Source organism: Procambarus clarkii, chromosome 22 (assembly GCF_040958095.1).
Source record: "Procambarus clarkii isolate CNS0578487 chromosome 22, FALCON_Pclarkii_2.0, whole genome shotgun sequence".
NCBI classification, from domain to species: Eukaryota; Metazoa; Arthropoda; class Malacostraca; order Decapoda; family Cambaridae; genus Procambarus; species Procambarus clarkii.
The window spans coordinates 11,701,317-11,725,363 of NC_091171.1; the positions used below are offsets into that span (position 1 = coordinate 11,701,317).

A 24,047-nucleotide genomic window follows, 5' to 3' on the forward strand; every position below is an offset into this window, starting at 1 on the left:
TCCTATTGGGGAGTGTTGTACATGCTGCTATGGCGGTGTGTCCACTCACAAGATGAGTGGCGCTGCCCAATAAACTCGCCCCTCGGGGCAAAATTTAAAATTTAAATTTATCAGGTCAAATCAAGCTGGGTCATCATTACCTCTCATTCTTGTGGGTCCCCTAATTTATTGGCTTAATTGTGGGTCTCCTGACATGTTGGTTTAATTGTGGATCCCCTGACATGTTGGCTTAATTGTGGGTCTTCTGACATGTTGGCTTAATTGTGGGTCCCCTGACATGTTGACTTAATTGTGGATCCCCTGACATGTTGACTTAATTGTGGATCCCCTGACATGTTGGTTTAATTGTGGGTCCCCTGACATGTTGGTTTAATTGTGGGTCCCCTGACATGTTGGCTTAATTGTGGGTCCCCTGACGTGTTGGCTTAATTGTGGGTCCCCTGACATGTTGGCTTAATTGTGGGTCCCCTGACATGTTGGCTTAATTGTGGGTCCCCTGACATGTTAGCTTAATTGTGGGTCCCCTGACATGTTGGCTTAATTGTGGGTCCCCTGACATGTTGGCTTAATTGTGGATCCCCCTGACATGTTGACTTAATTGTGGGTCCCCTGACATGTTGGCTTAATTGTGGGTCCCCTGACATGTTGGCTTAATTGTGGGTCCCCTGACATGTTGGCTTAATTGTGGGTCCCCTGACATGTTGGCTTAATTGTGGATCCCCTGACATGTTGGCTTAATTGTGGGTCTCCTGACATGTTGGCTTAATTGTAGGTCTCCTGACATGTTGGCTTAATTGTGGGTCTCCTGACATGTTGGCTTAATTGTGGGTCCCCTGACATGTTGGCTTAATTGTGGGTCCCCTGACATGTTGGCTTAATTGTGGGTCCCCTGACATGTTAGCTTAATTGTGGGTCCCCTGACATGTTAGCTTAATTGTGGGTCCCCTGACATGTTAGCTTAATTGTGGGTCCCCTGACATGTTAGCTTAATTGTGGGTCCCCTGACATGTTAGCTTAATTGTGGATCCCCTGACATGTTGACTTAATTGTGGGTCCCCTGACATTTTGGCTTAATTGTGGGTCCCCTGACATGTTGGCTTAAAAGGTTTCTTGTGGTTACATTCAACAGTTTAGCTTTCCATGTATCTGCCTATATGTGGTTCTTTGTTCTCCTAGTCTTAGCTTTTCATGGTTGAAGTCTCTCACAATTAGGAATCAGGATCCATTTCTACAGGCCACAGAGGCTGCTTTTTCTATTTAATAATAATTGCCATGCTGTTTCTGGCATATTCCTGTCTAGATATTCTGTCATTTAATTGAGGGTTATATATCAGTGCAGCTAGCTACAGGGAGCCATAGAGACCCACCCAGAAAGAGGCATTTCATTATATTCAATGCTGGATTGTTTACAATTCTTGAGTAATCCACAAGATGCCATGTGATTCTCATCACCATTGTATCATGTGTTTAGCTAAACCATGACGTTTAGTAAAATAATAAAATAATGAGTAATTTCTTCCCATTCAGCCTTTCCCCCTCTTCTTGATCCTCCTTTCCCCCTTCCTTTTTCCTGCTCTTTCCTTTTCCTCAATTTTCCTTCTTCTTTGCCATTTGCTTCTCTTCTCATCCCTCTTCCTCCCTCCCTCCCTCCCTCCCTCCCTCTCTGCCCTCTTTCTGCCTCCCACTTTCTCCTCCTGCATTCCAATTCCTAACCCATTCCCCTTTCCATAATATTAATTCATGTAATTTCAAAACTTCTATAACAGGTATACATAAATGGAAGTGGTATGAAATTTTATAATTTATTATCATTTCTTCTCAGGAAGCCGAGGAGTTGGGGGCAAGTGGAAGTCAGAGCAATACACAGGCCAAGAGTGCATCAAGTACCACAGCACGCAGAACCACTAAAGCTCCCAGAAGAAAAAAGAGAAAAATTGTCCGTAAGAAGAAGAGAAAAGTTAGAAAGAAAAGAAAAACAACCACAAAGAAAAAGGCAACATCTACATCAAAATCTGGCAAACGTCTTAAGGTTAAACGTAAAACTAAAAAAACTACACGAAAGAGAAAAACAAAGAGAAAGAAAAAGAAGGTAAGCATCGCATTAGGCATTGCTTCAAGCTGTATTTTTCATTATGGTAGAAATATTCTGTAATTGTTGAGTAACTGCAGATAATTTATGACTTAGGGGAGTAAGGATTAGTGAATAATGATGTGAATAGTGCAACAGATTAGGAAAGGATATTTGTTTTATGTTAAATATGGAAATTCGTGAGAATAATAACAGGGATATTTACTATTCAAATTAATATTTTTAAAAGATGGGTTTGGCTAGACATAGCATGTAAATTGAAATTTTCTTTCCATTCACCTGGGCTCTAGGAGACTCTAGCCGTGGTCCCCCATGCATGTGGTTATATGACATGGGCGAGGGTCAGTAATTCCTGGTGCTTCAGTAGTAGTTGGGGGGGGGGGAGGAATTGAAAATTCCAGTTTGGCAGCAGGATGCTGTTTCTGGAACCTTTCCTTATTAGAGCTACTCAATAGCTCGGTCAATAGAGTTTCTGGCTCACAAGCGAGGGGTCCACGGTTCAAGTCTCCTAGTATCCAGGTTTTATCTGATTTGGACAAACGGTTTTCCATGTCTAAACTTGACTTTTCTGACCACCTCGGCTTGCAATATGACCAGCAGCCCACAGGGGTTATCAAAGGAGTAAAGTGTCTAGAACAACATTGCACAGCTCAAGCATGTCACCGTTGATAGGTGCCTGTTCCCTCTCTTGCAACAAGGACATCCAAATAAACTGTGCAGGATTACCGGTTGTGTCTGCTCAACCTGGATTTGAGCAGGGAACAAGAATTGATTGATTTCACATTTATAGATGTACTGTACATCAGTTGTTGGCATGTAAATGGTTCCCAGATGTGGATAAGTTTTATATAAAGGAAAAGGGTTCATTGGTACAAACATTCACAGCTATGGAAATACATGCACGTATAGCCCCGTGTGTGAAAAAAACTTAGTTTGATTAATTTGTATGCAAGATGTAAGGAAAACTGAAAATAAACTAACTGCATTTTTACCAGTTGCAGGTATATAGTATGTAGTAGTTGGCTGAAGTTGACATTTTGCTGACACAATTGTATGTGACAGGCGACTCCAATGTTGACCTTGGATGTTTATATGAATATTTTTATATAGCAAGGAGTAACCCTGCGATCCCAGTGCCATGAGCTCCAGGATCAACTCAGGTGACACTCGGAAAGTACTATTTCGTTACACACAACACTGTTTCTGAAGGGAGCCCCTACGGCTCCCCGAAGCTTACCGGACTGATATGTATGTATTAGACCGTGACATCAGTCAATAGAGTTTTTGCCTACCGGGGATCATGAACCAAAACCTACCCCCCTCAGAGAAGCGCCAAAACCTGCCCTTTCTTTTCATTGGGTGCATGGCAGGGGTTTTGTCGGACCCACACACTTAATTGGTGGGAGACTTCCACTGTGGTACAGGTTTACCTGGTAGGCGAGTTGGCTGCCTTGTTGAAGTTGTTTGTGCCGATTCTCAATGTGGTGGTGTGTGTGTTTAGAGAGTACCAACGTTGGTACTCTCCTCTTTACCAGGGGAGAGTAGTCCCGTTGGCTCCTTGGTGGCCGGCTCAGCCTTGGTTTCAGGCGCTGCTTGCTCGGTGTGCGAACTGACGATGTTTTCCACAGCTCCGCCTCTTTCAGCAGATTGGCCTGGTCAGGTACCTAGCTGGTTTGGTCTTTTTCTCCACTCTTCATGTCTGGTCTTTTGACATGGGTCGATCACCACTTGTATGGTGATCAGGTGGCTTCGTTGATGGTGTCCCACCTGCATGCTTCATCTCGGCGACAGTATGAAGTTTTCTGGCGCTCTCTCCGCCATTTTCTCTCTCTTCGTAGGTTGTCCTCTGTTTTGAATTGGGTTGTCTTGTCCTTTCTTTCTTGGCTTTTTGAGGACCATCATTTAATGCCTAATACTGTTGCCTCATATTGTGCAGCTCTGGCAGAGCCGCTTCAGCTTGCACTCTGAGTGGATGTTACTTCTACTCCGTTCCGTAAACTTTCTCTTGCTTTGTTTCACCTCCGGCCTGCTCATGCACTGCCTAAGCTGTCCTGGTTCTTGAACAGGGTGCTCTTCTTTCTCTCTTTGTGGTGGCCCCTTTGGTATAAGATTGTTTTTCCAAGGCGTTCTTTTTGTTAGCATTGACTTCTGAGGGTCGGGTCGGCTGTGAGCTTCATGTTCTCCTCCGGCGCAGAGGTTTCTGCTCTTTCGGGCCTGGTGGTAGGTTTGTTCGTTTTCAGCTGTCTTCTTTTCTGCCGAAGAATGAGTCGGTGGCTTTCAGGAGGGGTCGTTGGGTCTTTGATGCTTGGTTGGTCAGGCCGGGAGTGTATGATGTGTTGTGTCCGGTTGCAGCTCTTCATTGTTACCTGCGCACCATGGCCTCTGTGGCCGGGAATGTGCTTTGGGTTGACCCGGTTTTCCTTGTTCAGTGTTCCAGGACTCGGGTCTCCCTGGTTTTCTGCAGGGGGTATTCGGTCCATTCAGCCTGCTGCCCATGATGTTCATAAGTATGCTGCTTTGGCTGCCATCTTTGGTAACATGTCTTGGGCTGATATTCGGGCATGGGGATTTTGGAGGTCAAACAGGGTCCTGGCCGTGCCTTACTTAGTCAACATTACTGGCCCCTAGTAGGGCATGTCTCTCTTTGTGTTGCAGGTTGCAGCCAGTTGTCTCGACTTTGAGCTGAGACGTGAGTGGCGTCTCCCTCCCGGGTGAGTCTCTATTGTCACTTTTCTTTGTTTAGGTAGCTCCGGAGAGGGAGGGGAGGCCTGCGTGGACGATCAGTGCGACAGCGTTAGTGACGTTTGCCTGTTTGCTGAATTTAGTTTGGGAGTTCTGCCTCCCTGTTTGGTTTTAGGTAGCAATTTTTACCATGTGGGGTTTGTTTTGTTACGCCAAACCCCGGTCGATGGCAGACATGGAATGCTTTCAAACACACGGGGGGTTTCTATAGGCCATTGCTCCTTGTGCCTCTTTGAGGGGGCCAGGTTCTGGCTCATGGTCCCGGCTCCCCGGTGGGAGCCGGTCAGCCGAGCGGACAGTACGCTGGACTTGTGATCCTGTGGTCCTGGGTTCGATCCCAGGCGCCGGCGAGAAACAATGGGCAGAGTTTCTTTCACCCTATGTCCCTGTTACCTAGCAGTAAAATAGGTACCTGGGTGTTAGTCAGCTGTCACGGACTGCTTCCTGGGGATGGAGGCCTGGTCGAGGACCGGGCCGCGGGGACACTAAAAAGCCCCGAAATCATCTCAAGATAACCTCAAGGTAAGAACTCCATCAACTGAAGCTGCAGGTTCAAAGGTTTATATCCCGAAGAGAGGCTCTGATCACGCCTCCATACTACCTGCCATCAATGTTCTCAACAACCCCACCACTTATTCCACCAACCCTCATTACATTTACACACACGCCCACGACACCTTACCCTCCACCACACAAACTGCCTCCACCCACTCCTGGAAGGAGGCTTGGTCACAGACCGGGCTGCGAGGACCTTGACCCCCGAAATCACAAGATAACCCACCCCACGTGTATTTCCACCATCACTTCATCGCGCAGTGAGAGAGATTGGGGAAAGGGTATATTTGTTGGAGTATTTAATATTATTTGTACCAATGTGTTCTGGATTTGTTTTAAGAATATCTCATATTATTGTTTAGTTTGTGAGAGTTACCTGGCATTGGGGAACTGGCAATTCTCACATTCCCATACAATATTTATATATATTATTACTGCACTGATTTTTTCTTGCTTTAGTTGTTTAAACCTAATCATTATCATCTTTCACCATATCATACAGTATATACCTAGTATGTTGACCAGACCACACACTAGCAAGTGAAGGGACGACGGTGTTTCGGTCCATCCTGGACCATTCTCAAGTCGATTGTGAGAATGACACAATCGACTTGAGAATGGTCCAGGACGGACCGAAACGTCGTCGTCCCTTCACTTTCTAGTGTGTGGTCTGGTCAACATACTTCAGCTGTGTTATTGTGACTCATCATCTGCATATACCTAGTATGTTGAGACTAACAGCACCTGCCCTGCTAGATTAAAATATTGTCCTTGTGAATGGTAATGTTGTAGGTTTCTTGTATTGCAATATTATTTATTTCACAGGTAATCAAGAAAACAAAACTGCCTGTCCCAGCCATGACTCCCAAAGCTAGAATAGCAGAGGCTCTTGGCATAAAACCATCTAAACCTTGGGAACGTGTTCCAACAATGCAACCTTTCAGCAAAGATCAAGATCTTGGAACCTTGAGAGCTAATGCAGCACTACCTCATCTTTCTCTTTTAGGGGTGAATGCCGATGTAGACATAAGTTATGGGTAAGTTACAGATTTGTATTTGTAATTTATTGAAGGTAAATTGTGCAAAAAGGAAGTACATGGCTAAATAAAGGTGGGATGAATTGAAAGTCTGTTGCCTACTTATATATTTAGTGTTTTGTGGGGAATAAGTACTAACCTCTGGACCCTTCCTGGGTTTTCTACCTATTGGTTTTCTAGTGCTACAATCCCCCAAGCTTCTTTAGCATTTTGTTATCTACACTGCTGTGAATGAAGGCTGCGGCCATTACTCCATCAGGCATATTTACATGTTACTACTAGTACACTGGTGGAATGCTGCCAGTTGTCCTTCAGACTCATCTGTGTTAACATTTTGCACCTTTGTCCTTTCATTTTTTCTCAGCTATAATAGTTTGACAGTATCAGTTTTGTCTGTGTGTATATTTTGTATGTTGTGATCAGGTTGCCCCCCATCCCCCTAGAAAGATGCACTCCTCATCCTGTGCAGACATGTTCTGTATATCATAAAGTTGAATGCCAAGGTGCTTGATAGCTGGGCCAAACCTGGCACATACATGTGGGCTACTGGCCAAGTGATAGTAACTGCTGCATCTTACCTCTTCTATCACCAGTGTGCTCTACAGGCTCATTATTACTATTATATTATTATTGTAATAATTATTATGACTGCCTTGTGGTTTTTTCATTGTTATTTTTGTTTTATGTGGTTTCTACATAATATTTTGAGAATACCATATTAATCTGCAGCTTTAAACACATGATGCCAATAATATAAGAATGATTCCTGTTGTAGTAGAATAGTGTAGCCTCCTGGTGGCCATTTCTTTCTCCCAGATTACCCTTTTAACACTTATAGCCTCCCGGCGAAGGTAAAAAAAAAAGCGGTATGTGCGCGCGGCGTTTTGCCGCGTAAGCGTAAAAACAAAAATGTGTATACTCTTTTTACTCTCCTGACCTTAGTTCTCGAGCTACGTATTTCATTTTAGTACCAACGTGTTCGCAATAAAATTCTCTAGAAGAACATCAGTAAAAAAACTCACGAAACGTATAGGGATACCAGCACCAAATAGATAACTACGAAGATGACTCGCCGTGAGCGCCCAACAGCAACAAAATGTTTTTACTCTTGGGATTGTTATCACCTCCACACTTGTCCTACAGCGTTAATTTTGGTATCAATGGACTCGCAATGAAATTCCCAACACGGTGATATGAATATAAGCGTAGAATAATGATTGCGGCCCGCCCGCAAGAGTGTGGGAAGTGGTGAAATTGTTACCCGGTATCGGTGACGGGACGACACACGGCGCTTTGAAAGTTTATACTTATTTCACTCTCATGACATTATTATTCTATGTACGTCATTCATTTTTGTGTCAGTGTGTTCGCAATAGAATGTTCTATGAGCCCGTAGGTAAAAAAGATCAACAAAGCGTAAGATAGAATAGCGCCAAATATAAAACAACGCTGGAACATATCAGTGAGAGTCAAACACACACGAAATGTTTTTACTTTTGTTATGTTTGTGAACCTTTCATGAACTTATTGTACCATGCAGCCTATTGGTGAGAAAGAGAGCCTTATGGCGCGCAGTTTGAAATAAACCCAAAGTAAATCGGATAAAAATTGAATTTTATACAAATATTTTAAGTGGACATAAATTTATGTCCACCTAGCGGGAGCGGGTAGGCGAAACAGGACGCCGGGAGGAGTCCTCATCCGCAGAAAGTATTGAGATTAAGAGCAATGAATTACCCTGGGGGGAGTCGGCCCAGGTGAACCGGGCTACCCACCATTTGGTTTTTTGACTGATGTGTTGGCGGTTGGACGTCACCTCGGGCCACAATTTCCTGTTCTGGGATTTTGTCCTGTACGGCTGTTGCTGCACTTGTGTGCGCTGGCCCAGAGTTCCTGGGTATCGGAGCTCCATGCATCTAGGGACATTTTTCCTAAGTGCTCTGTGAGTACTGCCCTTGCATGGTCAGTGTTATCTTCCCTGGAGCATTCGGAAATCACTCCTCGTTATTTCTGGCACCTCGCATTTTCACATGCCTTACCCAGGTCCGATTGCAGCAACCTAAACCTTGCATGCGACACCGAAGCTGCCTGCACCCATTTATCAATATCAGTAGACTGGGTGAATTGGAGCACCAACAAGGAACACCACTCACAGGACTCCAGGTCAAAGGTGTCATCGACCCAACAGGCAGCACGAAAGAGGCAAAAACGGTGACTGTCACCCTGAAACAAGGGGACAGAGCAACCTTCGAACTTCCACAAAGCGAGATGGGACCCAGAGGATGCATTCATTGGACCTTATCTGCACCTTATAAAGAGTAAAAAAATATATATATATATATATAACTATATAATAGGACAATATAGGACAGGAGCTTTGCTCTTGTTCGCATTTGTGTTCCTCACGTGTGCCCCAAAGAATGAGGTGATTTGGTAAAATGCTATGCCCAAGATTACTATCCGAGTGCCGGCGGTGGGGTGGTTCAAATAGCCTCGGCTATCACCTCATTATGTCCGGTCGTGATGGTCAAGTGGATTAAGGCGTCTTGTACATACCAGTTGCGTGGCTCCTGGGAGTATGGGTTCGAGTCACTTCTGGGGTGTGAGTTTTCAGTTGCATATTGTCCTGGGGACCATTCAGGCTTGTTCGCATATATATATATATATATATATATATATATATATATATATACATACATACATATATACATACATATACAGTACAACCTCGATTCAACGTACTATATGGGACCACCCCCAGTTCGTTGGAGCGTTGGATTCGTTGCAAGAGGTGACCTTCAGGAGGCATTTGCGTCGGTGTCTTTTTTTTCTTGTACACAATAAAAATGCATTGTATCATATTACTTACTGTACCTATATTTTACTACTCTACTAAAAATACTGTAATTCATGTATTTACCTTATTGTTGGAGTTATGTCCATCTTGAAGTTTTGTGAAGTTGTGAATGCTCTACAGTAAATAGGTACTGCAGTGCATTAAGCCGTTAGCACTGTATTATTAAAAGTGGTTTTGCTGTATGTTGAGTACTACAATACAGTTCTTGAAAACTATTGTACATTAGAATTATTGCAACTTTAATTTTAACACTATGTACACACTTAAATTTAACACTTATTCTAATTGTTCACTTCACACACAATGTTTTTAGATGTTTGCATCAGCTTTGCTGGTGCTCGCTGCTGCTGTGTTGGCTTCAGCTGCTTTTGTGCTGGTGCTGGGTACAGCTGTGCTGGTGCTGGGTACGGCTGTGCTGGTGCTGGGTACGGCTGTGCTGGTGCTGGGTACGGCTGTTATCTTGAGATGATTTCGGGGCTTTAGTGTCCCCGCGGCCCGGTCCTCGACCAGGCCTCCACCCCCAGGAAGCAGCCCATGACAGCTGACTAACACCTAGGTAACAGGGGCATTCAGGGTGAAAGAAACTTTGCCCATTTGTTTCTGCCTCGTGAGGGAATCGAACCCGCGCCACAGAATTACGAGTCCTGCGCGCTATCCACCAGGCTACGAGGGCTGTGCTGGTGCTGGGTACGGCTGTGCTGGTGCTGGGTACGGCTGTGCTGGTGCTGGGTACGGCTGTGCTGGTGCTGGGTACGGCTGTGCTGGTGCTGGGTACGGCTGTGCTGGTGCTGGGTACGGCTGTGCTGGTGCTGGGTACGGCTGTGCTGGTGCTGGGAACGGCTGTGCTGGTGCTGGGAACGGCTGTGCTGGTGCTGGGTACGGCTGTGCTGGTGCTGGGTACAGGTGTGCTGGTGCTGGGTACGGCTGTGCTGGTGCTGGGTACGGCTGTGCTGGTGCTGGGTACGGCTGTGCTGGTGCTGGGTACGGCTGTGCTGGTGCTGGGTACGGCTGTGCTGGTGCTGGGTACGGCTGTGCTGGTGCTGGGTACGGCTGTGCTGGTGCTGGGTACGGCTGTGCTGGTGCTGGGAACGGCTGTGCTGGTGCTGGGTACGGCTTCTTCTTCAACAAAAAACTTCTCTTCCTCTTTGCAGATACAGCACGATTAGCAAGCCCTTGAGACATCTTGTTGTATATTAATAAAGCTGTAGTAAAAAAAATGGTAAATTCCACGATTATTCTTTCACCGGCGGACAAACACGTCACTCGCACGCAAACAAATGTAACGGCACTGGGTGCCTACTGTATAAACACAGACTAGGTCTATACACCCTCCAGTAGGCTGGTGTTTAAGCCAGATCCAGTAACATAAATTTATCTCAAATATTGGATTTACATCATATTATATATTTTTAGGTTATATATTTAGATTAGTAACATTATTAGGATAATAAGAGATATAAAAACTTATTTTAGAACTGATTTATTAATTTTATTATTTCGAAGCCGTAGTCACTGAACTGTGGCGACGAATTGAAACGAGAAACGCATCGTGCTGTGTACAGGGATTAGACCCGTCCACTCGCTCACGCTGGAGTTGTTCCAATAACAAATAATTTCTCAAATAGCAGATGTCTATCATATTACAGTATATTTTCGGTTTTATTTAGTTTAGTTTAATTAGGATAATAAAAAGCTATTAAAACACTGGTTTTAGAAATTATTTATTAATATGAAACTTTCAAAAGTCATGGGTCACTGAACTATGACGACACACAGACGAAAGTGAGTGAAACCTCACTGTAAAGTGAGGTATACAGTATAGTATTCTCTTATCTGTCCACCCTCACTCATCTTGTTTCATCGCAGAAAATGTCTATAAGGAGATTTTACCACATGTAGCTAGGTAATCACGCTTCATCCTTTAAATTAATGTACAAAGATACGTGTGCCCCAAATCAGTGAACGAAAATCATGGAAACTCAGTTGTTCACTTGTGTGGATCACTGGCTGGTGTTTGTGTGGACCATTTTGGCTGGTGTTTGGTTCATATGGTTCACTTGTGTGATCCAACTTCTTATGAAGGAATTATTAATTGTAATCTGTGATAGAATGAGAAAGTTTTCCACCACTCTGTGAACTCTGTCTCAAAATCGTAAGCTTGTGGACCACTTGTGGTCCACATGTGTGGTCCATTTGTGTGGTCCACTTGTGTGATCCACTTGTGTGATCCAACTTGTCATATGAGAGAATTATTAATTGTAATCTGTTATAGAATGGGAAAGTTTTCCACCAGTCTGTGAACTCTGTCTGGACATCGTAAGCAAATCCGAACATCCCCCGCTTCGGCGAACCATTGTTCGTCGAACCGGGTGAGTAAATTCGGCCTGAAAAGTGTGCGAACTAGCCGGAGATTCGTTGAATCGAGGTTGTACTGTATATATATATATATATATACAGGTATATAAAATTAAAAAAATATTTGTGCTACCAGAAGTGTAACTACCTTGATATTGCTAAGATTAAACTCCTGCAGCCAACTCCATCAGCTCTAGGGCTTCTAGACACCAGCTAAGACACAAACACAAGCCACCCAGCCAATGTACTGGCAACCCAACATACCACATACACGCCAACCCATGGTGGACAGGCCACCGAACTTTCCCTGAACATGTCTTTGTAAAAATAAATACCGAATTCCACTTTGGCTGTGGGGACGTGGACAAGGTGCGCTGTGATGCCATCAGGGCCTGGTCGCCCGAGCATGAATCGCCCAGACATGGTCACGTGGGCCATTCAAGCACCGGGTGTTGCCACAAATATATTTTAAATTATTTGTTCTATGTATTTCCAGTGCGGTTTTATTTGTTTTTTTAGCATATATGATGCATATTTGTGTCCTTTACAATATGTATACAGTAGAACGTTCATAATGTTCCATGGAACTGTGATACATGTGTCAGTAATGTGTCCACAATAAATGTTTATTGTCGCAATATTACTTATTAAAAATTCACTAAAATTACAATATGTACAGTTTCACACACTATTTACACAGTAACACACTGCATTACACTCTCAGTACTTCGGAAGTGAGTAATAATCAATGAAGTAGTCCATGGTGCACAGCGCGACTTCGCTCTCATTGCACCGGGTACAGATCAATTTTCGCTTCCCGTTTCTTCATTCTGTGTGCTTGCAAATAACGCACTCACGTACACCCTTGGCTTTAGTACTTGTAGGTTGTATGTAACCAAGCTTGTAAAGCATAAGGTAGTATTGAAAAGATTATAGGAAAATATCAATTTGTATGGTAGTCTTGAAAAAATTGCTTTGTATGGTCCCACACAGGAAGAGATTCAGCTTGCCTCAAAGAGTGTCCGTCAGTCAGGAAGAGATTCGGGTATTCTTGAAAATATCTATGAAAAACACCACCATGGAAACTGCTAATACTGTTCATCTATGCTACTTGTATCAGATGCATCATCACTGAACGCAGAAAACGATTCATCTATGCATCATCTAAATAAATTGGAGATAGCATAGGATTGTAAGGGTGACGCTCAGAGCTACAACTGGATACGCTCGCTGTATCGTCCTCATAGGTGCTGTATCACTTGCATCTGTCCTTTGTGTTAGGTCCTTATTGCACCTAGCTTCACCAATATTATGACCCTTATGCTCTTCAAACAATAATGTTTGAATTTTACTGACATAGCGTTATCTTTCATTACTGCGTCGGACAAGTGTTTGGGAGCCAGCGGCGCGTGCGCCACCCATGGTTGCTCACTCAGAATTAACCCAGCCGGCAGCCCTAGGGCATTCTGCGAATTTTTTCCAAGATGGCTGTCTCTCACTGGAGGTCCTAAGAGTCCATTTCGTACACAACCAATCTCATACATATTTAGAATGGGTACCGAAAAATTAAAGAGAGTTTTCTCGGTTGACGCAGTTTCCCACCGACTGAGAATACTCTGTTGGCGCAGTTAAGTGGTTAATGAGACAGGTCTATATTTTCAAATGGTAACTTCTCTGTTACCATTTTTATAGCTTGCAACTATATATGACTGTTTCCATATATTTGCTAAGTTTCCTGTGCACAAAGATGTTTGGAATGTCATTTGAAGTCGAATGCTCAGCTCAGTTGCACATTCTCTCACCAAAGGTGAAACTCCATCTGGTTCAGCCGGTATGTTTCTTCTTAGCCCCTTGAGTAATTTTTCTACTTCGTCTTGAGATACCTCTATGTATTTTATGGTGTGCTCTGGAATTAGCAGTGGATCCAGCTCTCTGAAATCCTTTGTTTGTAGAAACACACTTTGAAACTGTTTATAAAGCATTTCACACATTTCTTTTTTATTCTCGGTAGTCCTGTTTCCCATTCACAATCTCTGGATTTTGTGTGTGTGTGTGTTCATTTAAGGCCAGCAGTTGATTTTAAATTAAGCACAATTAATTAAAACCCTTTTTTAATAAATTTATTAATCTATATATTTTTTCTCCCTATTTTGAAGGCCTGATGAATTTGGAGATGCCATTCTTGCTGCAGGAGTAAGAAGAGGGAGAGTAATAGACACCGGCCAAGCTCTTGCACGCCGTAAGGCACTCTCCGTTAGAGCTCTTATGTCTCATGCATCCATTCGTACTTCAGTGGCGGCAAAACCAAGAGTAGAAAATAACACCAGCATTGCCAGTGATGTATTGGGCTCAATAATGGAGAGCCAATCTCTCATCCTGAAGCCATTTACACCAAGCAAATATAACGGTCCTTATAAAATACCTATTAACATTGGTAGTCGAATACATGAGCATCTTCGATTAAATGGCAAAGTAGGAATAAATATGCGAGCAGCTGGGCCAGAGTCACCAGGGAGACAGCAAGCTGGTGGAGATGGACAGTCTTCCTCACCCTCCAGGCAGCAGCAACAGCCTGGACAGTCAGCAAGTGGTGGTGGTGGTGGTAGTGGTGGTGGAGGTTCTCCAATTGCTGGTAACAGCAGACCTCAGGGAGATGACACACCAGGGTCAAAGTCGTACTCTTCATATTTCAAAGAAAATGGTGGTGATGGCAGAGAAGGAGGACCTCTGAGTGAATTACCAAGTGGCAGCTGTAATGGTGGTGAAAAGAAAGAAAAGAAACATGATGATAAAAAGAAAAATGACGATGATGATGAGATAGATATTTATAGTGATATAGAACCAGAAGTACCTGAAGCAGAAGAAGAGGAGGAGGAGGAGGAGGAGGATGAAGAAGGTGATATTGGAAACTATAAGGGTAGTATATCTATTACTGCAACATCCGAGGCTGATAAGAAAGAAAACAGTGACAAAATTGATCCCGAGTCAAGTGGTGATGAACTTGTGATTGATGATAGTGATAAACCAGAAAGTAGAGGACACGTAGAAACAATGCCCCGGAGAATAGTAATAGAGGAATCGGAGGAAAATAATGTAGTGGGAAGTAGTAACTTGCCGGGCTTAAATGACTTTGAACTGGAAGCCGTGTCAGATACCGATACTCCCGAGTTAGAAAAATCTGCCAATAGTTCAATATCTTTATCTGATAGTAATATGGGAGATCATGAAGTGACTAGTAGCACAAATGAAAATGCAAATCCTAATAAATCTGACTGTTTAGTTAAACAGATATTCGGTGAAAGTGACGAAGAAAAAGGTAGAGAGAGAAACAATCAACCTATTGTTGGCTTGGAGGGGCTGGAAACTGAAACAATATCTGATAATGAAGAGATTAGTTTTGACGATAACGATGATAATATTGAGGAAGGTGAAATTCCCAGTGAAACTCCGAGGCATGTTACTCCTCCCTCTCATCGCCCTCGAGTTAATTTACAGATCCGCCGTGTAATAGAAGTGTCTCCCTCTAGGGACCAGGAAGGAGAGTATGAAGAAGGTGAAATAATAGATGAGAATGCCAAGCGTAAGGAGAAAAAGAAAGATAAGAAAGAGAAGAATAAAAAAGAAAAAGATAAAGAGCTAAAGGATTACGATAAAGAATATGAAGAAGCAGATAAAGACAAAGAGAATACAGTGCCAGAAGTTGAAGCAGTGTCGCCTAAAGAGCCAGTGGCTGTAGTCCCTGAAAGACCAAAGACTCCTCCTTTAAAGTTAAAATCGAAAACTAAACAAAAGGAAAAAGAGAAAGATGTTTCATTTAAAAAAGTTTCTAAAAACACCAAAGAAAGAAATTATAGAGATACTGAAAAAGAGGACAGAGAGAGAAAAGGGACAAAAAATAACAGAAATAGAGATGTTCAAGACTTGGGACGTGATAGAGCTAGGGACCGGGATAGAGGGGACAGAGATAGAAATGTCGACAGAAGTAGAGATTCGGGCCGAAGAAGATTAAGGGATAGAGAAAGAAAAAAAGAGCCTAAAAGAAAAGAAATGGAAAGATATAATGTCCGGAAAATGATTACTCAGAAAGAAGAAGAAAGGAAAAAGAAGGATGAATTTGGACGTGATGTAGCACTTAGGTCAAGATCTAGATCTAGATCGAGACGAAAGTCTAGATCGCGGTCAAGAAGGCGATCCAAGTCCAGATCACCTCATGCCACAAGAGCCCGGAAGGGCAGGAAAAGTTATTCGCGCTCAGCCTCTCGGTCCCGTAATAAAAAAAGGACAAGAAGAAGGAGTTACTCGTCGTCTTCCTCTTCCTCCTACACATCCTCAAGTTCAAGCTCAAGTTCCAGTTCGTCATCAAGGTCCAGATCTCCTGGGCGAAGTAGAGACAAGAGAAGAAGAAGAACGAGAAGCAGATCAAGAACGCCTGTTAAAAAGAAACCAGAAAAGAAAAAAGTTCCAATTCCTGCCAAACCAAAAGAGAAAACCAAAGAAAAAACTAAAAAAATTAATCCAGTTGTAGAAAAGAAAAAGGAAAGGAAAAAGGATGATAAAAAGAAAGAACGGGAAGTAGATAAGAGAGAGGAAACAAGACTTGAAAAAGATAAGAGGAAAAAGAAAAGGGAAAAGTCTCCTTTGCAGAGTAAAGAAGTTTACCAGGCTGGTGGAAGCATTATGGTGAGTGTCAGTTTTAACAGGGCACCAGGAAAAGAAAATAAAGAAGGTAAAAAGAAAAAAGAAAAAAATGTAAAATTAGAAGGAGAGGCAAGGAGGAGGGCAAGAAAAGATAATACAAAGCTACGTGGAAGTCCTTTTAGAGTTTGGTCAAGAAGTCGAACTCCATCCCCAGGTGGTAAACGAACACCCCTTCAAGACGAGCCAATGTGGTCACCCGTACGATTGGCCGAGACTCGCAATAAAGAAAAGCCACCTAAAAGTCCAGAAATTATAGATTTAGATGTGATTATGGTCACACCACCACCTCAGGAACCCATCCTTATCTCTGACTCAGAAGATGAGGGCATTACTCGGTTGCCTCCAGATTTAGGCACCACACCTGTGCCTCCTGTCAGACCTCAGGGACCTAAAACTCCTCCTGAGCCTGCTGTCAAATTTACACTTTCAAGCAAGCAGGTGCTTAAACCTATTAATAATCCATTGCGTGATGAGGAGGAGGAGGAGGAGGAACCCCCAGCTCCTGCTAGAGGACCCAATACTCCACCTGGTCCTCCTCCAGAATCAGATGAGTCTGTTGGAAGAGCAAAGTCCCCCACAGTTAGAGTACCACACTCTCCAGCTGGGTCTCCCCCAGGTTCTTCTCCTGAGCCAGATGTTTATGATCCCTTTGAACCAACAAAGTCTCCATCTCCTCCAGGTTCCCCTCAACAGGAAGCTCGAGTTAGTAGCAGTGATCAGACTGAAACAGTGGAGAAAGCTTCCCCTGAAGCTGTCTCTGCAACAAAAGCAGCTTCTCCTCCACCTTTACCCACAGAACCACCAGAACCTGAAGAGAGACCACCTGAACCTCAAAAACCACCAGAAGAGGAAGCTACAAGTACTGTGCCCCCTACTACAGCACCTGCTGCACCTGTGGCTGTAACAACAAATGCTGCCCCTAAGGCACCCAAAGCTGCGAAGGCTGCAAAAACTGCTGCTGCTGTATCTACTAAAGCAGCTGCTCCAAAAACTGCAGCTCCTGCTCCTACAGCCCCAACAAATCCCATAAATCAGATATTTCCTGGTCTACCTGCCAATGTTGCTAATATTCTTTATCCAGCAGTTATAGCAGCTGCAGGACGTAGTGCTGCTGCTGGTACCATAATTCGTCCACAAGTTGTGCAAACTGTGACGGCTCCAGACTTTTCACGGCCCCCTCCAGCAGCCAACCCCTTAAGCCGCCCTCCTCTAATGACTATAATAGCTCCTACAAGACTTGGAGAAAAGGGCAGAGCAACACAGAATGGAAGAGATATAACGCATACAGATGTCATTGACATGGATCTGGATTCGCCAAATTCACCTGACAGCTCTGATGTCAGTGACATGTTTGAACCACCTTCGCCTCACTCAACACATCAGTCTGAGAAACCTTCTCCTAGAAAGACAAGAAGTCAAGCCAGAGCAGCAACTATGAAGGCTGGTAAAGGGGGAGGAGATAAATTTGATAACCTGTTTGGCGGCCGAGGTGGACGCAAGCACAGTACTCCTCACAGACACAAGTTTGGTAGAAAAGTCAAACCTGGAGGTAAGCAAAACTTGCTAATCAAATATTATTTCTTATTAACTATAATTTCTTGCTCCCTTTGAAAAATCCCATTCTTTAAGGAAGATTGTTTCATGTAGATTCTTCCCCATGTCTGTACAGTATATGAGTATTGAAATGTGTTAAGTAGTAAAAATTTCGGGCACACAACTGAATCTTGGTTATGTGTTTGGCTAAATTTTGTTGTAAGTAAACCTGTAGCCTTTTGTTTGCAGAGAAACAAGAATGTGTTTAAAGAGTTAGGATTATCTCAGCAAACCCATGAAAGTGGGACATTATAAGAAAAATAGTGGGAAAAAATACAATAAAGCAAATATTTAAGGAAATGGCATTGGGCACAACCCAGCATTGTAATAAGAATAAGTTACGTAGCGAATTGATATGGGAGGCGAGAAAAGTCAGGATTTGAATGTATGACGGAAGGAATAGTGTGAATTAGAATAACAAATTTGGGGTGGGAGGAAAAGAAGGGTGCTAATGGATGAGGAAGTGAAGGATGTGTGGATGTTAGAGACCCCTGTGAGTGTGGTGGTATCGCAAGTAGTAGAGTAATACTGTGGTGTGAATTGAGGTTATGGCTTTGCCTAGTAATGTGTGATGTATAAGATTAAAAGTACAGTATCTAAAATAAATAAAACTGTCACTGAACTAGTGTGATGACCATATGAGGTAGCATATAATATGTATGTTGATTATAATTCTGTGGTATGTGTATGTTGTGAAGGAGATTAAACTTTGTTCTGTGAGAGCTTGTGTGATGAAGCAAGGTTGTATGAAAAATGTTTGGGTGACTGGTTTGAAAAAAACAGTGCAGGGTATTCCAATGATGTGTAAGGTCACCATGGCTATTTTGAAGTCATAAATGGACCAGATAATTAATGTAAGGTAATTATCAGGGGATAGCTCCAAGTTAGAATGACTGTCGGTGGGTTAATTGGGGAGTATGATGAAGTAGAATGAAAGGTATTACAAGTATGAGTGCTGACTGAATCAGATGATTAATAAAATAGATTAGTAAACAAAACAAATTAAAAAAAAATGATGCTCATAAAGTTATTTTAGGTCTATATATGTGGCAGGAGCAAGTTGGTACCAGAATTTTATTGTGCAAAACAGCCATGGGATAATTTCCTGGTGTGCCAGGTGGTAAATGTAAAGTGCCCGACACACCACTTTCCATGGTTGTAGTCTCCCACCTGCTATACATAACTGGAAATAAATGATGCTGTTCTCTTAAATAGACTGTCACAAGATACCAAGCATGTATTCAGATAGTGTTCTTTACTCCTGTAATTCATTAAAAATACAGTACAGTCACTCCAGGAATACAGTGGCCCCCCTCCGTTTACGAATTTAATCGGTTCGCAGAGACGGTTCGTAACTCGAAAATTTGCAGTATTGAAATAGAAATTGAATTAATCCGTTCCACACTCCCAAAAATATTAACTTCAAAATACATTTCATACCTAATAGACTCAAATATTTAGTACTATAGTATGTACAAGTTATAGCTTACCTTTATTGATGACTTGTTGGCATATGGAAGACAGTGAGGAGGGGGGGGAAGAAAGGTGTTAGTGTTTGGAAGGGGAGTCCCCTTCCATTATAACATCAGGCAGTGATGACTTATCTGGGGTACTCTCCTACGTTTTGCCTGTATACCATTAGGACCTGCTTGTGGCTCACTGCTTGTTTTACTCACTAAAAACCTTTCCATAGAAACTTGTTTTTCCCGACGTTGTAACACTTGTCTGTAGTGAGGCATCACAATGTTATTAAAAAGGTTATGGCAACGGCCTATTTCAGCTTGCTGTGGGGTGAGTCGTTTCAACAAAAGTTTTCATTTCTTCCCATAGTCTACATCATTTCTTAATTGTTGCGAAAGGGACATTTTGTACTGCCTCCTTCTCTGAAGAAGAAATTCTCTCAGCTGCCTCTTGTTGTTGTTCCTTGTGAATGGTTAGGAGTTCTTCAGTGGTCAGTTCTTCGCTGTATTCCTCCACCAACTCTCAACACTCTGCCACTTCTTTTTCTAAATTTCTCAAACCATCCCCCTGCTCGCCTTAAACTCCTTCGTATCTGCATCTGAATCTGAGTCTGCCAGGTTCCAGGGGGTTTTCTTTATAAGATCTTCATGCAATAGTCTTGCTTTTTCACAAATGATGGCCTCTAAAATGCCATCACCTGCTAACTCCTTGTTGAGTATCCAAATTAATAACAACTTTTCAACATCCTCAAGTGTTCTTGTGGATGTTCTTTGTGTTCTTTGTTTCATGATTGTGGATACGCCTTTTGCCACTTTAGCACTCATAATGTCCTTTTTCTTTGTAATTGCAGAGCATATCATTGACATAGACTTGTTGTACTGCCTAGTTAGTTCAACAACTCGTGTACCATTTTCATGTTTACGAATGATCTCTTGTTTTTGCTCTGTGGTCATCCTCGCATGTGTTTTCTTAGGTTGACCCTTACCACTGACTTTCTTGAGACCCATGGTGTGATATATAATAATTACTTTTATGTTCAAAACCTAAAAAAGCAGAAAAACGCTGAAATGCTTTACAAAGATTTCAAGCGCGATTGTCACTAAGCGGGAGGCACTGGTAAACTGAAGTGCGGGCAACCGTGCCACCAGGAACCACGTGCTAGGTCGCCCATACGCATATCAACAAACTACATAACTCGAAGCAAAGCTCGTAACCCAATTCAAACTTTACGAAGAAATTGGGCTCGTAACCCAAAAAATTTGTGAAGCAAGTGAAATTTGTGAATTTGTGAATTCGTAAGCTGAGGTGTCACCGTATATTAATTAATCACAACTCATATATAGGAGAAAAATGCTGAGAAATGCAAACAAGAATGATGATATTGTTTTGGAAATAGCTGAAATATTTGTGTTATATGAATGTGAGAAAGATTAAATAATAATAAGTGATGTCTATCAAGAATTATACTTTTGACTAGAATTGAACAAGGGAGGAGAATGGCAGGTTGTAAAAGGGCAGTGGCTCACTCGAGGACAAATCAAGACGTATTTGCTGTGCACATTCTCTGAATTTATTTCAATTTGGTATACAGTATATGGTTGTCTTGAGCTACATATTTGTTTCTGTACTTTTCTGGTTGCTCCTTGAGATGTCATAAGGCACATAAGCCCCAGCATTTCATAATAGTCTACTGGAGACTTGAGCTGAAACCTGCCTACCCTGCCTCCCCCCCCCCCCCCCCTCCCCCCACTCCTCCTCAAAGGTTCTGGGAGCAGGGGATCGATACAGTCAACCTCACCAAGGAAACTTCCAGAAAGGAAGCAAAGCAAAACAGATAACTGAAAAGATTGCAGAGAAAAGAAACAAAGCAGCAAACAAATCCACAAATGATTCAACCAGTAGTCAGTTTGATCCGCCCCATTTACAGCTGGCTACTGACACTCGACTGTGTGCTGTCAGTATCATAACTAGCATTGTGTTCCCTGATATCTGAACCTTGTATGTCGTTCTTATTACCATCAGAATCACCTGTGACACTATCATCACAAAATAATTTCAGTTACCTACTTTAGTCATAGTTATTAATTAAGTGTGCTGTAAGTTCCTGCTGTATGCAAAGCCTTGGTAGCTGTGATAGTACTGAAGATCTCACAGCCAGGAGGGATACAGACAATTTATTTATTTATTTATTTTTATTTTTTTTGTCCCAAGATGATGTGCGTTTACTGGAGTCTTGAAGAACAGAATGTGAGCTTCGTGTACCCGCATGAGTTTTAAATAATTCCCTATACAGTATCTGCAAACGAGTTTTCTCAGCGAGTGTACCCTGTCAGCTAAGATATCTCAGTTTGTGCAGTAGAGGGGTTAAAGAACTTGCAAAGTTCGTCATAGTGTCCTCTCCTAAAATCAAGTTTATCAGCTATTTCATTTTCCTTATTTTCTTTTAGAGTATAATGCACGGCACATTTTATTTCCAAGAGGACATGGTTATTCTTACCCAAGAGAGAAAAGTACTAAATGTCAAATACCTCTTCTTACCTGATAAATATTTAATCCAGCATTGATGGCACATTCCCTTCCCTTATTCTTGTGGCCTACTTAACATGTTGATACATGACGGTCTCCAGGGGGAGGTTTATGAATCTGCCAGGCCAAACGTCATACTTTTTTGCTTTGTAGGGCTCACAGTTTGTTGATTTCGAGTTGGAGTTACAAAGTACCAGCAATTATGATTTATCTTTATCTCCTCTTACTATAATCTTTCATGATCGTTATGAAACCCTCTCATTTCTCATCCAGTTCCTCCTTTGTTTGTGTGTTGTATGCTGGTGGGCTGTAGGCATATGTGATTATCAGTTTATCATCCTGATTCCAAACCCGCAAAGCCATTATGTCAATTTCTCGTGGGTTGTCAATTATTAATTCTCTTGCCTTCAGGAATCCTTTCACCACCACAGAACCATCCCTACCTTTCTCATTTGTCTGTCATATCTCCAAATTGAATAGTCTCTCAGGAATATGACCTCATTTAAAATATTAACTTCAAATTTCATCTCTGTTAGTGCAACAATATCTATTATCTTCAGCTGAATTATATCATATTGTTCCAGTATTTTTTATCTTGCTCCATTGTTATTAATATATAACATTTTCAGGAACTTGTTCCCCCTCTCTCTTTGTCCTTCCCCTTCTTCTAATGATTTTATTAGTTTGTTTTTTGTACCATTTCACAGGCTCCTGGATCCCTGTGATCTTGTAGAAAATAAGAATTTTTTTCTTTACTTTAACCCCTTAACTGCGTTGCCTCCAAATGTGACACCCCCGCAGTGCGCAGGAAATAAATTCTCTGGAAAAAATTCTTTTTTCTTTCTAAAGTGTCAAAAACCCTTCCCTCAGTATGGGTATGTAAAAAAAAAGTCGAAATTATACTTACTTTAGCTGCTATGGGGTCCGGAAGTTTGGGCGTGACGTCATCATTCCCCGTGCGCCCGTGCCATAAGCTCTCGGGGGCGGTGGGGTGCTCAGGGCGGGGTGTGCGAGTTGCCGCGAATATATTTTCGTTCATTTTTTGCGCACCTTTCCAAATACATTTTCTTTGTTTTTATGTGCCAATCCAATGTATAATGAACACGTACACTATAATATCGCAGTACAACATCCGTACTGTCCGTAGACAGTACGGATGTTGTACGGACTATGTATCATGCTTATTTGTGTATATATACAATCTATTTTCACACTATAGACTGTCACACACTGTATACATTCACCATCAACACGTTCAGAACAGCGCGAATGATGTACGGTGTACGGACTATGTGATGTGATGTGGATGATGTACGGACTATGTGATGTGATGTGGATGATGTACGGACTATGTATCATGCTAATTTGTGTATACTGTATATACAATCTATTTACACACTATACACTGTCACACACTATATACATTCACCATCAACACGTTCAGAACACCGCGAGTGAGAGCTGCCACACCCAGCCAGCCCTCCCTCACTTCGCCAACATTGTATTCGCCAACTTTGCCCCTCCCATCATACAGTTATTCACACCAATGTTTCATGTTCATTTATGTATATTTACAACATATGTACTCACTATACACTGTCACACACTTTGTACATTTACCATCAACACATTCAGAACATCGCGTAGCAGCTGCTTCGTATGGGCCAATAGCAGCTGCCTCGTATGGGCCAATAGCAGCTGCCTCATATGGGCCAATAGCAGCTGCCTCGTATGGGCCAATAGCAGCGTCCTCGTATGGGCCAATAGCAGCTGCCTCGTATGGACCAACAGCAGCTGCCCCGTATGGGCCAATAGCAGCTGCCCCGTATAGGCCAATAGCAGCTGCCTCGTATGGGCCAATAGCAGCTGCCCCGTATGGGCCAATAGCAGCTGCCCCGTATGGGCCAATAGCAGCTGCCTCGTATGGGCCAATAGCAGCTGCCTCGAATGGGCTAATAGCAGCTGCCCCGTATGTGCCAATAGCAGCTGCCTCGTATGGGCCAATAGCAGCTGCCGCATATGGGCCAATAGGAGCTGCCTCGTATGGGCCAATTGGAGCATTTGGCCATGAACACATTCAGAACACCTCGAGTGAGAGCAGCCACACCCAGCCAGTCTCCCTCACTCCAACATC

General features: G+C 42.7%; 1 protein-coding gene across 5 annotated transcripts in view; it reads left to right on the forward strand.

The window, feature by feature from the left end:
* LOC123757462 (PHD and RING finger domain-containing protein 1) overlaps nt 1-24,047 on the forward strand; it is a 97,028-nt gene that overhangs the window by 44,864 nt on the left and 28,117 nt on the right. For all 5 annotated transcript variants that reach the window (XR_006772753.2, XM_045741104.2, XM_045741122.2 and 2 more), the window contains 3 exons: nt 1,823-2,089; nt 6,212-6,423; nt 13,792-17,882. Coding sequence is in view for 4 of the 5 variants with exons in the window: in XM_045741104.2 (XP_045597060.2) it covers nt 1,823-2,089; nt 6,212-6,423; nt 13,792-17,882 (4,570 nt within the window). In the remaining variant the exon portion in view is untranslated. The remainder of the gene's footprint in view (nt 1-1,822; nt 2,090-6,211; nt 6,424-13,791; nt 17,883-24,047) is intronic.